Source organism: Meles meles, chromosome 8 (assembly GCF_922984935.1).
Source record: "Meles meles chromosome 8, mMelMel3.1 paternal haplotype, whole genome shotgun sequence".
Taxonomy (NCBI): Eukaryota; Metazoa; Chordata; class Mammalia; order Carnivora; family Mustelidae; genus Meles; species Meles meles.
In genome coordinates this window covers 50,988,770-51,002,356 of record NC_060073.1, presented here as the reverse complement: position 1 = coordinate 51,002,356, position 13,587 = coordinate 50,988,770, and the positions used below count along the sequence as shown (strand labels likewise).

The 13,587-nt window shown below is 40.2% G+C and overlaps 1 protein-coding gene across 1 annotated transcript in view; it reads left to right on the top strand.

Moving 5' to 3' along the window:
• Positions 1-681: 681 nt before the first annotated feature.
• Positions 682-13,587, top strand: part of CTR9 (CTR9 homolog, Paf1/RNA polymerase II complex component) — a 29,699-nt gene continuing 16,793 nt past the window's right edge. Inside the window, exons 1-7 of the mRNA XM_046016704.1 lie at positions 682-904; positions 2,146-2,244; positions 4,450-4,689; positions 5,931-6,048; positions 6,605-6,694; positions 10,380-10,528; positions 12,023-12,130. Coding sequence (XP_045872660.1) covers positions 860-904; positions 2,146-2,244; positions 4,450-4,689; positions 5,931-6,048; positions 6,605-6,694; positions 10,380-10,528; positions 12,023-12,130 — 849 coding nt within the window. The 5' untranslated portion in view covers positions 682-859. The remainder of the gene's footprint in view (positions 905-2,145; positions 2,245-4,449; positions 4,690-5,930; positions 6,049-6,604; positions 6,695-10,379; positions 10,529-12,022; positions 12,131-13,587) is intronic.

The following is a 13,587-nucleotide window of genomic DNA, read 5'->3' as shown; positions in this document are numbered from 1 at the left end:
CTAGCCGATTCATATCCTTCTAAGAACCGAAAATACACACACACACACACAAACACACACACACACACAGAGGAACTCACAAGGTTACAGAATTCATAGTAATTTATATTTAAACTGATCACAAAGGACCGAAAATACACACAGACACACACACACACACTCAACACACACACAGAGTAACTCACAAGGTTACAGAATTCATCGTAATTTATATTTAAACTGACCACAAAGGTAGCACAGGTAGGACGTGCACTTCACATCTGTTAAACGAGGAGCCCTTGACTGGGCTGAGGGATGAATGACTGAATTATTCACAGCAATCTTGAGGAGAAAAAAAGATCCGCCAAGTCCAGGGCGCGGAGGCGGAGTCCGGCGCCGACACAACTGCCAGAATTGGCCGGAGGTCCCACGTCAGTCAGTGGCCAGGCCCGGAACCCGCGCCTCATTCGTCGTCTCTCCCATCGCGGGGCCGGGAGGCGAGGCTTTCGGTGCTTTGATTCAGGCTGCGCCAGTGCGGGTCTGATTCAGAAGTCGCAGACCCACGCTAAAGAAAACACCGAAATCGTCTTTCCACACTCAAGGAAACGCCAGAGCCGCCGAAAGAGCCGGTAGTCTGACAGGCCCTCCCACGGGGAATGCTTCCGGGGCAGGGGGCGGGGCTGGCGGAAGTGGCCGGACGCCGTCTGCTGTTCGTTGTTTAAGCGGCTGACGGGAAGGAGAAGCCCAAGCTCCGGCGGCGCCGCGGGGCGGCAGTCACGACCTGAGCTCGGGCCGCCGCTAGCCTCTGGAAGAGCCAGAAGCCAGGAGTATCTGTTGTGGAGCTGAGGGGCGAGACGCCTGCTCGCCTTCTGATCTCATCATGTCTCGGGGTTCCATCGAGATTCCCCTCCGGGACACTGACGAGGTAAGTGTCGAGTATGGGGGAGGGTGGGGGCCATGAACTTGGATGATCCCCTCCTTTCCCCTTCTTTCGACTTCGCCTCTGAAGCGAGAGCACCTTTTCCCCCGGGAGCCCAGGTCGAAATCCCCGACCGAAGCCCCAGTCACCCCCTGCCCCTGCACCTTTTCAGGCTGACCGCATCATGTCCCCGCAGCCTCGGGGCCATCTCGAGGAGTTCTTGAAAGTTCCTTTCCTACCTGTTCGTATGTGGCAGTACTCTGCTCTCTTCCTAATTGTCGGCGCAGGGGTGCGAGAGTGCGGATAAATTGTAAGGCACCTCACTGATAAAAGAGGTGGGCGCTGATGTCACCGTGGTCTCTGCTGCTCAAACTATCTTTCCCTGAGAATGCATAGGATGTCATCCTTTATCCCTTTGAAACTCGAGTCTGTCGTGATGCTCTGTGTCCCCCACACACAGCTGCACTGGCAAAATAGGGGACCCGGAGATACAGCCGCCAGGGTGTGCTGATAGAACTCACCTTCTCCCTTCCCCACACCTCATCATGGGTAGGCTGTGACTTGTCTCAGTTAAGCCCTCAGCATTGATGTCGGCTAGATCCAGTATAATCGCGTACTCTTATTTTTGTTCACTTGAGATTTAGCATTGAGATATCATTGACCTAGCATAAAATCCAGTGATTTTTAATAGTATTGTTGTAAAGTTGTGTAACCATCACCACTATCGAATTCCAGAACATTTGCCTACTGTTACTTTTTGTGCTCACATTCAGGAGTGCCTGTGACACACAAATGTTGTCTCCCTGGATGAATGTGTACAGTGGCATTGAACTTCACATTGCCTCTAGAATGGTGCTTCTCAAGTTGTCAGGCCTGTGGCATCAGTCTCTGGGGTGTTTATCTGCACTTCACCTGGATTATATGCTAGGCAGGGTTTTGTTTTGTCTTTTTTTACAAAGCTTTTTTTTTTTTTTTTTAACAAAGCTTTTGTAACATTTTATCTTTCTGGTGATTTGAAGACAGCTAGCAGTATTTGTTTGCTTCTCTATGCTTTTACCTTAATATTCTCATATGACCTATTTGACATGTGTGCCTTAAGCATATCTTAACATACACTTGCTCAGCCCCGTTGCAAGTGAAAACAAACCCTATGTATATCCATATTGATGTATATTCTGAAAAGCAGCAAAGAAGAAATGTGAATTTAAGGAAGAAATAAGAGTCAAAACTTGCATTTTCTGTTTTAGGTCATTGAACTCGACTTCGATCAGTTACCAGAGGGAGATGAAGTTATCAGTATTCTGAAACAGGAACACACACAACTGCACATATGGATTGCTTTGGCGGTCAGTGTTAATGTGACAAATACTTTTTATGCATTGACTGGGAAAAATATTTGGCTTCTGTCTTCAGATTAGTAGTAGCCAGCTTGGGAGCAGGATAAATAAATTGTACCGTATGTATGGAAGTTAAATGTATTACCATTTATAGAACAAGAAGGCCAGTTTCCTAAATGATGTACTATTCCACTGGTATTAGTATATGTTGGTAAAGGCAAAATTCATTTAAGTTAAATAGTAGTCTATACTGTGTATTTGGTTATTTATTAATTACTCAGTGAAGACTGGCTTGTGATTTGTGGATAATCTGAGAAAAGACAAGGAGCCATCATGTAAACACTATTATTTAACATTGTTTTCCATAACAATAAAACATTTCCAATGAAACAGTCTAGAAGGTGATTATATTCCAGGCTAACTCACAAAAGCCCTTTTGGATGAATTTTATCTCAGGCTTGTTTTTTGTCCTGTTTGGTCCCTTCCATAACATAAACCCGACTGGAAAGTCTCAGGGGAATCACCTCAGCCTAAAATTCTGACACCCTTTACTCTCCCCAGCACCACCTACCTAATGTTTTCTTTTTTATGGGAACATCATAATAAATTACATAGCATATACTAAAATCATTTTTTATGCAGGTGTGCCCCAGGTCACTTTCATTTTAAAAATACATAGGAGGCTCCTCTTTTTATCTTGAAAGGAGAAGTTGATCTGCAATTGGGCTTATATCCAGTGCTCAAGCCTAACTGTAAATAATTTCTTAGATAAGGTTTTACAGAGAAATATTTTTAGTGACAGTAGTGCCTTTCTGAAGTGTTACGTTTTCCTGGTCTATGGAGAGCAAGCTGTTAATGTTGTCACACAGTTTCTAAAGCTAGAGGGGAATTTAGATTTTCTTTAGTACAAATGTCTCCTTTAACAGCACTTACAGGAAAAAATGGAGGATTGAAGGGTTATTGTGGCACCTGTGGTAAAATTGATGAAACATTGTGGGCTCCAGAGTATAACAGAGAAAAAAGTCTAGGCTTTGGACTAGAGAGGCCTTTCTTCAAATTCCCACTTGGCTGCTAACTAGCTGTGGCCTTAGACAAATGGTTACCTTCTGAGCCCGTTTTCTCATCTAAAATGAGGAGATGTGGGGCACCTGGGTGGCTCAGCGGTTTAAGCCTCTGCCTTCGGCTCGGGTCGTGATCTCAGGGTCCTGGGATCGAGCCCCACATCGGGCTCTCTGCTCAGTGGGGAGCCTGTTTCTCCCTCTCTCTCTGCTTGCCTCTCTTCCTGCTTGTGACCTCTCTCTCTGTCAAGTAAATAAATAAAATATTTTTAAAAAATAAAAACAAAAATAAAAAAATAAAATGAGGAGATGTTAGCATTCATTTTAAGGGTGATTGTACAGATTAGAAATAAGTATATAAAGCTCCTGCCATAATGTATGGCCCACAGTAGGTGGGTAAAAAAGATGGATCTTTCTTTTAATATTAATAAATGACAGATGCGAGGGAAGTTATTCAGCAGGCCCAAAGTCATGGATAATTTTCATAGATCTAGAACCAGAACCTAAGTTTTCTGTTTAGAATTCTATATCGTCCTCATTATTGCTTTTTCTCTTGGGCTCTGATTTAGTTTGAAATCACCTATTGCTAGGTAAGTAGTAATTTGGAAACATTTATGGTGATTGTCACTTTTTTAACAACTTAATTCAACTTTTATAATAATTCACCTACTGTAAGCTGCACACATATGACATGTACCATTTGAGAAGTTTTAGCTATTTCACACTGGTGAAATCATCACTACAATCAAAATAATGAATAAATCCATCACCCCCAAAACCTTTGTCCAAACTTTTTCCCACATCCCATAGTGCTCAGCCAACTCTTGCTTTTTTTCCCTAAAGATTGCATGTTCTGGAGTTTTTATACAAATGGAATCGTTATAGTATATATTCTTTTTGGTCTGGCTTCTCTCACTCAGCATAAATCTTGAGACTTACCCACTTTGTGGCATGTATCAGTGGTTCTTTTTTCTCCTGAGCAACAGCCATTGTACAGATATACCACAGCTTGTTTGTCCATTCACCTGTTGATCAACAATTGAGTTGTTTCTAGTTTTTGGCTATTACAAATGGAGCTGCTGCTGTAGATGTTTGTGTGCAACTTTGTGTATGGACATATGTTTTAATAATTCTAATTTGATTCTTCACCTTTTAGCTGGAATATTACAAGCAAGGAAAAACAGAAGAGTTTGTAAAGTTGTTGGAAGCAGCACGTATAGATGGCAATTTGGACTATAGAGACCATGAAAAAGACCAGATGACTTGCTTGGATACATTGGCGGCCTATTATGTTCAACAGGCTCGGAAGGAAAAGAATAAGGACAATAAGAAAGATCTTATTACACAGGCAACCCTGTTGTATACCATGGCTGACAAAATTATTATGTATGATCAGGTAAATAAGTCACATTCTCTGAATTTATGAAAGGGTGAAAAATACCACATGAGAGTAAAATGTATGTGTGATAGGCAAGAGATTTTTTTTTTTTTTGGAAAGAACTTTTCTTAAAATAACATGGTTGATTATAAAAATATCAAAAGAAGAATTATCTGTTAAAATTGGAATTTCTTTGGTTGTTGTACTATTGATATAATGTAGGCAAAGTTAGCATATATAAAACTTATCTGTGGGGCACCTGGGTGACTCAGTCTCTTAGGCATCTATCTGCCTTTGACTTGGATCTTGATCTCAGGGTCTTGGGATTGAGACCCATTTCGGTCTTTCTGCTCGATGGGGAGTCTGCTTCTCCCTCCTACTCTCCCTCTGTGCTTTTACTCTCTATCTCAAAAGAATAAATAATCTTAATCTTAAAATAAATGAATAAAACTTATTCACAGGTTGAGTCTGTAATTCCATCATCTCCAGGTGAACTTCAAGCATATTTTTAAAAATTTTTTCATTTAAATTCAATTTAATTAATGTATACTCTATTATTAGTTTCAGAGGTAGAATTTAGTGTTTCATCAGTTGCGTATAACACCCAGTGCTCATTACTTCAAGTGATATAATGCCATTAATGCCCATCACCCAATTACCCCATTCCCCCCACCCACCTTTAAGAGTCTCTATGATTTACCTCGCTTTCTGTTTTCACCTTACTTTAATTTTCCTTCCCTTCCCCTATGTTTATCTGTTTTGTTTCTTAAATTCCACATATGAGTAAAATCATATGGTGTTTGTCTTCCTCATTTCGCTTAGCATGATACCCTTCAGTTCCATCCATGTTGTTGCTGATGGCAAGTTTCATTCTTTTTGGTGGCTGAGTAATATTCCAGTGTGAGTGTGTGTGTGTGTGTGTGTGTGTGTGTGTGTACACCACATCTTTATCCATTCATCTGTCAGTGGACATCTGGGCTCTTTCCATATTGTCACTATTGTGGAAGAATGAGCTTTTCTTTCTGTCATTGTTCCTGGCACAGAAGACTTGGATTTCTGGATAAGTTCTTGCTTTGTAATTAAGAATCACCCATTGGTAGTTTACCCATTATAGTTATAACACATTATAGCTAATAGAGGTATTTGTGTGATACTTCACCTCCTTCCTCTATGGTTTTCATTTTAGTGTTACACATTTATGTTAAATTGTGGTTGTTCCTTGGTAAAGTCAAGTCTGAGATGATATATCACTTTTTCAGAATCATTTGTTGGGAAGAGCCTGCTTCTGCCTACTTGAAGGTGACAAAATGGATCAGGCTGATGCGCAGTTTCATTTTGTACTTAACCAGTCTCCAAATAATATTCCAGCCCTTCTTGGTAAGTCATTTTTGGCAACCATCTTAGGAAACTATCTTCCATCATATGCCTGTAGTATATTTCATTGACTGGGCTGGACAGCAATGTAGAAGCGCTTTACTTTATAAAAGTGAAACTATTTGCAATAGATCATTGTTTCTTTTGAAGTTACAATCATAGACCTGTACCCCTGAAACAAATAATACATTATATGTTAGTTAATTGAATTTAAATTAAAAAAAAGAATTCCCTTTACCATTAAAGTCACTTGAAAATATTAAAATACACACACACACACACCAGTTAATAATTTGTTATCCACTTCTAATGAGTCAATAAGCAATGTCTATTTGGACAACTATAAGCTATTTTAATTGTTTTATGCCATTTAACAGGACCATTTATTTATAGGTGAAATTAATGTATCTTTATAGAAAACAAGTTTAAATATGAAATTATTTTCACTGTTTTCAAGTATTTCTTATTCAGAGATGTGTTTGATTTAGGTGAGTTCATGTAGAACATATGAGACTTGTATTCTTAGTCAGTGAATGTTTATTTTTAAAAATTACAATAGGTAAAGCTTGCATTTCATTCAACAAGAAGGATTACAGAGGAGCTCTTGCTTACTATAAGAAAGCATTGCGTACCAACCCAGGATGTCCAGGTAGGAGAAAAACTTTCTCTGAAGTCTAAGCTGCATATGATCCAACTGAAAATATTGAGGATTTGGCAGTTTACTATGAAGTTACTGTGAAAAGATGCTATAGCGTTGTTGAAATGACAGAATTGAAATTAAAAAATATATATTATGTTTGATCCAAAAGCTGAATAGCAGATCTTATTTTTTTTAAGATTTATTTAGAAAGGGAGAGAGAGTGAGCAAACATGCATGAGTGGGGGTGGGAGACAGAAGGAGAAAATCTTTAAGCAGACTCGCTGCTGAGCATAGAGCCTGATGCAGGGCTCAGTCTCATGACCCATGAGATTGTGACCTGAGCTAAAACCAAGATTCAGAAGCTTAACGAACTGAGGCACCCGGCATCCCTTTTAGATCATATTATAATCTTTTTGCTTTATACTATTTTTCTATCGAAAATCTCAGTCATTTAGCAAATCTTATTGAGAATCAGCTATGTGCCAGACATTGTTCGAGACTGAAGGAATGCATCAGTAAACCCAAGAGACAAAAATCTCTGCCTTGGGGTGCCTGGGTGGCTCAGTGGATTGAGCGTCAGACTCTTGGTTTTGACTTAGGTCATGATCTTGGGGTCATGGGATTGAGCCCCATGTCGGGCTCCATGCTCAGCAGGGAGTCTGATGGAGATTCATTCTCTCTTCCTCTCTCCCTTCCCCTGCTTGCTCTCTCTCTCTGGAATGAATAAATAAATCTTAAAAAAGAAAATATCCCTTCCCTTATGGAATTCATTTTGCAGTGGGGAAGAGAAAATAAGTAAAATATATACTGTGTAAGATATCAGCAAAAATAACGTAAAGCATATGAAAAGAATTGGGAGATTACTTAGAAAGGTTGACCAGGGAGCACGTGGGTGGCTCAGTTGTTAAGCATTTGACTCTTGATTTTGGCTTGGGTCATGATCTCAGGGTTGTGAGGTCAAGTCCTGCGTTGGGCTCTGTGCTGGGCAAAGAACCTGCTTAAGACTGTCTTGGGGAGCCTGGGTGGCTCAGTCAGTTAAGCATCTGACTCTTGATTTCAGCTCAGGGTCCTGACATCAGGCCCTGCATTGGGCTCTGTACTCAGTGGGGAGCCTGCTTCACCTCTCTTTCCCCTGCCCCTCCCCCTGCTCATGCTCTGTCCCTCTCTCAAATAAATAAATAAAATATATTTTTTTAAAATTTTATTTATTTATTTGACAGAAATCACAAGTAGGCAGAGAGGCAGGCAGAGAGAGAGGAGGAAACAGGCTCCCTGCTGAGCAGAGAGCCCGACGCGGGGCTCGATCCCAGGACCCCATGATCATGACCTGAGCCGAAGGTAGAGGCTTAACCCACTGAACCACGCAGGCGCCCCAAATAAATAAAATATTTAAAAAAAGATTCTCGGGCCGCCTGGGTGGCTCAGTGGGTTAAAGCCTCTGCCCGGCTCAGGTCATGATCCCAGAGTCCTGGGATCAAGCCCCACATCTGGCTCTCTGCTCACCGGGGAGCTTGCTTCCTCCTCTACCTCTCTGCCTGCTTCCCTGCCTACTTGTGATCTCCGCTTGTCAAGTAAATAAATAAAATCTTTAAAAAAAAAAAAAAAGACAAAGATTCTCTCTCTCCTCTTCTGCTCCTCCTCCCCTCCAAAAAAAGAAGAAAAAAGAAATGTTGACCAGGAAAATAGTAACAATTAAGTATAGACGTTAAAATAATAGACATGTAAATATATGGGAGAAGATTATTCCCAGAGAGAGGGAATAGGAAGTACAAAGGTCCTGAGGACAGAGTGGATCTAGCAAGTTTGAAGAATAATGAGGAAGCTAGTGTATCTGGAATGGAGAAAGAAGATGAGGAGGAAAAGTAGTAAGAACTGGGTCAAAGAACAGGGACCAATCATGTCAGGTGTCATAGATTATTAAAAAGACTTGGGTGTTTACTCTGATAGACACAGGAAGCTACTTGAGGGCTTTGGGCAAAGGAGTAAGTAATGATCTGACATATTTAAAAGGATCATTTGGGCCTCTGGGTTGAGACTAGAGTGGGGCGGGGTGCAAGTATAGAAATTGGGAGACCGGGTAGAAGCCTGTTGCAGTCATGTAGGTCAGAGATGATTGTGGCTTGCATTAGGATGGTAAAAGTAGAGGTACAAGTGATCGGAATCTATGTATATTTTGAAGGAAGAACTGATGGAGTAGATGTGATGTATGAGACAAAGGAGAAATCAAAAGTAACTTCTTGTAAGAGTAGAGTTACATTTTAGTACATTTGGAAAATATAGTTCCAAGATGAATTAGTTTTAGACATGAAAATTTTAAAATACCTTTTAGACCTACAAGTGGAGAGGTCAGGAGAGCTGTTGTTCAGGAAAGAGGTCTGAGCTGAAGTAATTAATTTGGAGGTCATCAACATATGGATGGTATATAAAGCCATGAGATGATGAGGTCACCAGGTGAGTAAGTAGAGATAGAAAAGAGGTTCAGGGATGGTCTTCTAGGGCACTGTGACATTGTAGAGGTTAGGGAAATGAAGAAGAACCAACAAAGGAGCCTGAGAAGTAAGAGGAAAAAAGAGTGAAGGCAGTGTCCTTGAAGCAAAATATAAAAATGTTTCTAGGACAAGGTCAGACACTGTCACATTCTATTGTTAGGTCAAGTAAAGTAGGAACCCAGAACTGATCATTGAATTCAGCAGCATAGTAATCATTAGTGACCTTGATAAAAGCAGTTTTATTGGAATGGTGGGGTGAGATGCGTGGTGGATACACTTAAGAGAAAATGGAAGAAGAAAGTTAGGCAGCAACTATAGTTAGATCTTTCGAGGGGTTTTGCTATCAAAGGAGGAATAGCAGTGGGTTGACAACTGGAGAGGAAAAAAAAAATTAAAAAAAAAACTGGAGAGGAAAATGGAATGGAGAGGATTTTTTTTTTAGATGGGAGAATGTGTGTGGATGAGAATGATGTATACATAGAGAAAATTTGATAATGCAGGAAAAATAGATGAGAGTTGCTGGAGCAGTGTCCTTAAATAGATGAGAAGGGTAAAATCCAGTGTCCAATGGGGAGGTTGGCCCTTCATGGGAACATGGTGGAGTTTTGGCATGGCCTTGAAGTTGGATAGCATGTATAATAAGCATAGCTCTGAAGGGAAAGACAGTTTGTACATGTAGTCAGTAACAGTTTTAAAGGCCTTCGTGAAACTTTTTGCTGCCCTTAAAAATTGCTCTTTGAGGGGCACCTGGGTGGCTCAGTGGGTTAAAGCCTCTGCCTTCAGTGTATGTCATGATTCTAGGGTCCTGGGATCAAGCCCCGCATCAGGCTTTCTGCTCAGTGGGGAGCCTGCTTCCCTCTCTTTCTCTCTGCCTGCCTCTCTGCCTACTTGTGATCTCTGTCTGTCAAATAAAAAAAGAAATAATTTTTTTTAATTGCTCTTTGAAAATTAGATACTGAAGGTACAGTATAGCAGGAGTGCAAGAAAAGTACCAGTATCATAGGTATTCTGTTTATGGCGAGAAAGGGGATGGACAGTATGGTATACTAATCACTGAAACCAAATTTGTGGTACACCAAAAGATTTTATAGTGTAGTAATACTGAGGTTAATTTTGAGATTTTGCAACTCATAGAGAATGTTAAAGCATTTTGTTTAATTAAACCTTAAAATTGCCCTAGTTTGACAGATGGACTATTTTTTTAGCGGAAGTTCGTTTAGGAATGGGCCATTGCTTTGTGAAACTTAACAAACTGGAGAAAGCTCGTCTGGCATTCAGCAGAGCCCTTGAACTCAATTCCAAATGTGTGGGAGCATTGGTTGGACTGGCTGTACTAGAACTCAACAATAAAGAGGTATGTGAATGAAAAAAAGGCTTTCATGACTGATCTGTCAGGCTCACTATTCCTTAGCTAAACTCTTGAGACCAGAGTGTTTTAGAGGTCAAGACTGCAGAGAATAGAAATGTAATGTGAGGGGTGCCTGGGTGGCTCTGGGTTAAAGCCTCTACCTTCAACTCAGGTCATGGTCTCATGGTCCTGGGATCGAGCCCCGCATCAGGCTCTCTGCTCGGCGAGGAGCCTGCTTCCCCCCCCCCCCCACTCTGCTTGCCTCTCTGCCTACTTGTGATCTCTGTTTATCAAATAAATAAATAAAGTCTTTTAAAAAATGCAATATGATGCCTGCACTGCATAATATATTAACACCCAGGTATTAGGACACCACCCCAAATGCAAACTTACATTTCTCTGTAATAATGAGTGACTGTTCACACTAGTAGGATAACCTCACAATTCAGGTAAAGTTTTGCCCCTATGTAAGCTTGTTCTAAGATTACCAAACAACATGTTTTTTGAGAAGTTTGAGATTTCAGAATTTCAGATAAGGAGCTGTACGATGTACATCAGTTTGGAATGCTTTCCATTGCAAGTAACAAAAAGCCAACTGCAGTGACTTAAGCATGAGGGTTTTTATTATCTACTAAACCAGTCAGCTAAGGTTTTGGATTTGGCACCTCAGTATCCTCAAACCCAGAATTTTACATCTTTCTGTCCTTCCTAATATGTGGATTTTCCTCCTTGTGTCTGTCACCTCATAGTTATGGGATAGAGGACATCTCCAAGCTCTCATTATTTCATCAACCTTATGTAGAAGGAGGAAAGGGAAAGGATAAACAGATATCTCTTAGAGCAGTTCTATCCCCATCACGCTTTTTCTTGTGTATAATTGTCTAGACAGGGATATCAGAGTTTCTCAGCCTTAGCTCTGTTGACTTATGAAACTGGGTAATTTTTTGCTGTGGGAAATTATCCTACCCATTGGTAGGATGTTTAGCAACATCCCTGACCTCTGCCAGCTAACGTCTTCCCTGTTGTGATGATGAAAAATGACATCACCCCCAATTTAGAACCACTGCCTTAGACTGATCCCAAGAGAAGGGGATAGATTATCTTGACTGGTTTAGATCAATCATCATTCATACCCTGAAGCTTGAGAAGAGGAATTTCCCTCCTGAAATTAAAAGATCACAGGCTGCAAAGTCTGGTCGGGACTCTGTTAACAGAGTGAGGTGGTAAACTGGCTGTTTGGTAATCCACAGACATCTGCCGCATCAAGAAGACAGCCAGGATCTATAAAAGTAGCAAATGTGGCTATTTGTGAGGGAAGTTCTAACAGTTTAATTCACTATTTGCATTTTTTTTTAATCCCTGGTGAAGGTTAACTGAAACAAGAGCCATACTTTGGTGTCTGAACTTGGATTTATATAACCTTATTTCTTCAGATTATAAAGAAAACTTCGGAAAAATGCTAATTAAGTAATGACCCTGTTGTTGTTGTTTTTCTTTTAGGCTGATTCCATCAAAAATGGTGTCCAGCTTCTTTCCAGAGCCTATACTATTGATCCTAGCAATCCCATGGTATTGAACCACTTGGCAAATCACTTTTTCTTCAAAAAGGTAAGAGAAGTCAATTCATTAAAGTTGTTTGCTTTTTTTTTTTTTTAAGATTTTATTTATTTATTTGACAGAGAGAGATCACAAGTAGGCAGAGAGGCAGGCAGAGAGAGAGGGGAAAGCAGCCTCCCTGCTGAGCAGAGAGCCCAATTTGGGGCTCGATCCCAGGACCCTGAGATCATGACCTGAGCTGAAGGCAGAGGCTTTAACCCACTGAGCCACCCAGGCGCCCCAAGTTGTTTGCTTTTAAATCCTGATTTGTTTTTCTGTTCTGCCGTTGATACTTTATTTTTTTAACTTGGAAATACATTGAAAATGTAGAGTTTTTTTCAAATTAAAATTTGTATTAGTTAATTGGGGGTGGGAATGTTTATTCATTCACTCATTTAATATTTATTGACCCTTTATACTCTGTACCCAGCACTGCACTAGAGATGTGGAGATCAGTAAAGTGTGGTTTCTGTACTCAGTTCAGTTTTGTAGAAAACACAGACATGTAAACAAATGTAAATATAGAAATAAAGGTCTTTATCTTGCTGTGGTAGAGAAATGAAAGAGGAAGTGATCAAGTGGTTAAGAAGGGTTTTCACCAAGAAGGAAAAGCTCTTGAACTAGGTTTTTAGGAGGAGGTCTTTGGGTAGTTGAAAGGGCAAAAGCACAGACGTGGAAATAGTGCATAGTAAAAGCACGGCATGTGGTGGGCTCATGCTAGACAATGCATTGGGTCCAGATAGTGAGGTACTTGTGTGTTATAAGGAGTTTGGACCTACTTATGTAGGCAGCCGAGAAGTCATTGAAGTTTTTGTTTATTTTTGCATATTGATCAAGATGTAATTTTTAAAGTTGCCACTAATTCTGTAGAAGCAGTGGTATTTTAGATTTCTTGAATACTAAATCCAAGATTGCCTTGGCAAAGTTTTTATACAGTAAGTATGAAAGTTTTACTTGCCATATGGAAACCAGGTGCTAAATTGTACCAGGAACTTGAATTTAATAGCAATTTAGGTAAAAGTTACAGAACTATATCAGTCCTTACTAATGTTAGCATATCACTATTATTATTGCTATTAATAGATAATTAACTGCTATTAAAGGCAGCCAATACTTATGAAATACCAAATATTATTAAAAGTGAATCCCGTCGGGGCACCTGGCTGGATCCTTCAGAAGAGCATGTGAACTCTTGATCTCAGGGTTGTGAGTTTGAGCCCCACGTAAGATGTAGAGATTACTCAAATAAAGAAAACTTGAAACAAATGCATTCCATGAATTTGTAAGAGTCAGATAATAGTCAGAGGTAGTTAATATCCTCATGACCTGAGCTGAAGGCAGACACTTAATGACTGAGCCACCCAGGCGCCCCTAGTTTTTAATTTTTGATGCTAGTCTCCCTTCCACTGCTGAAGATAAAGTCTTGCTTTTTTTTTTTTTTTTTAAGATTTTATTCATTTATTTGAGAG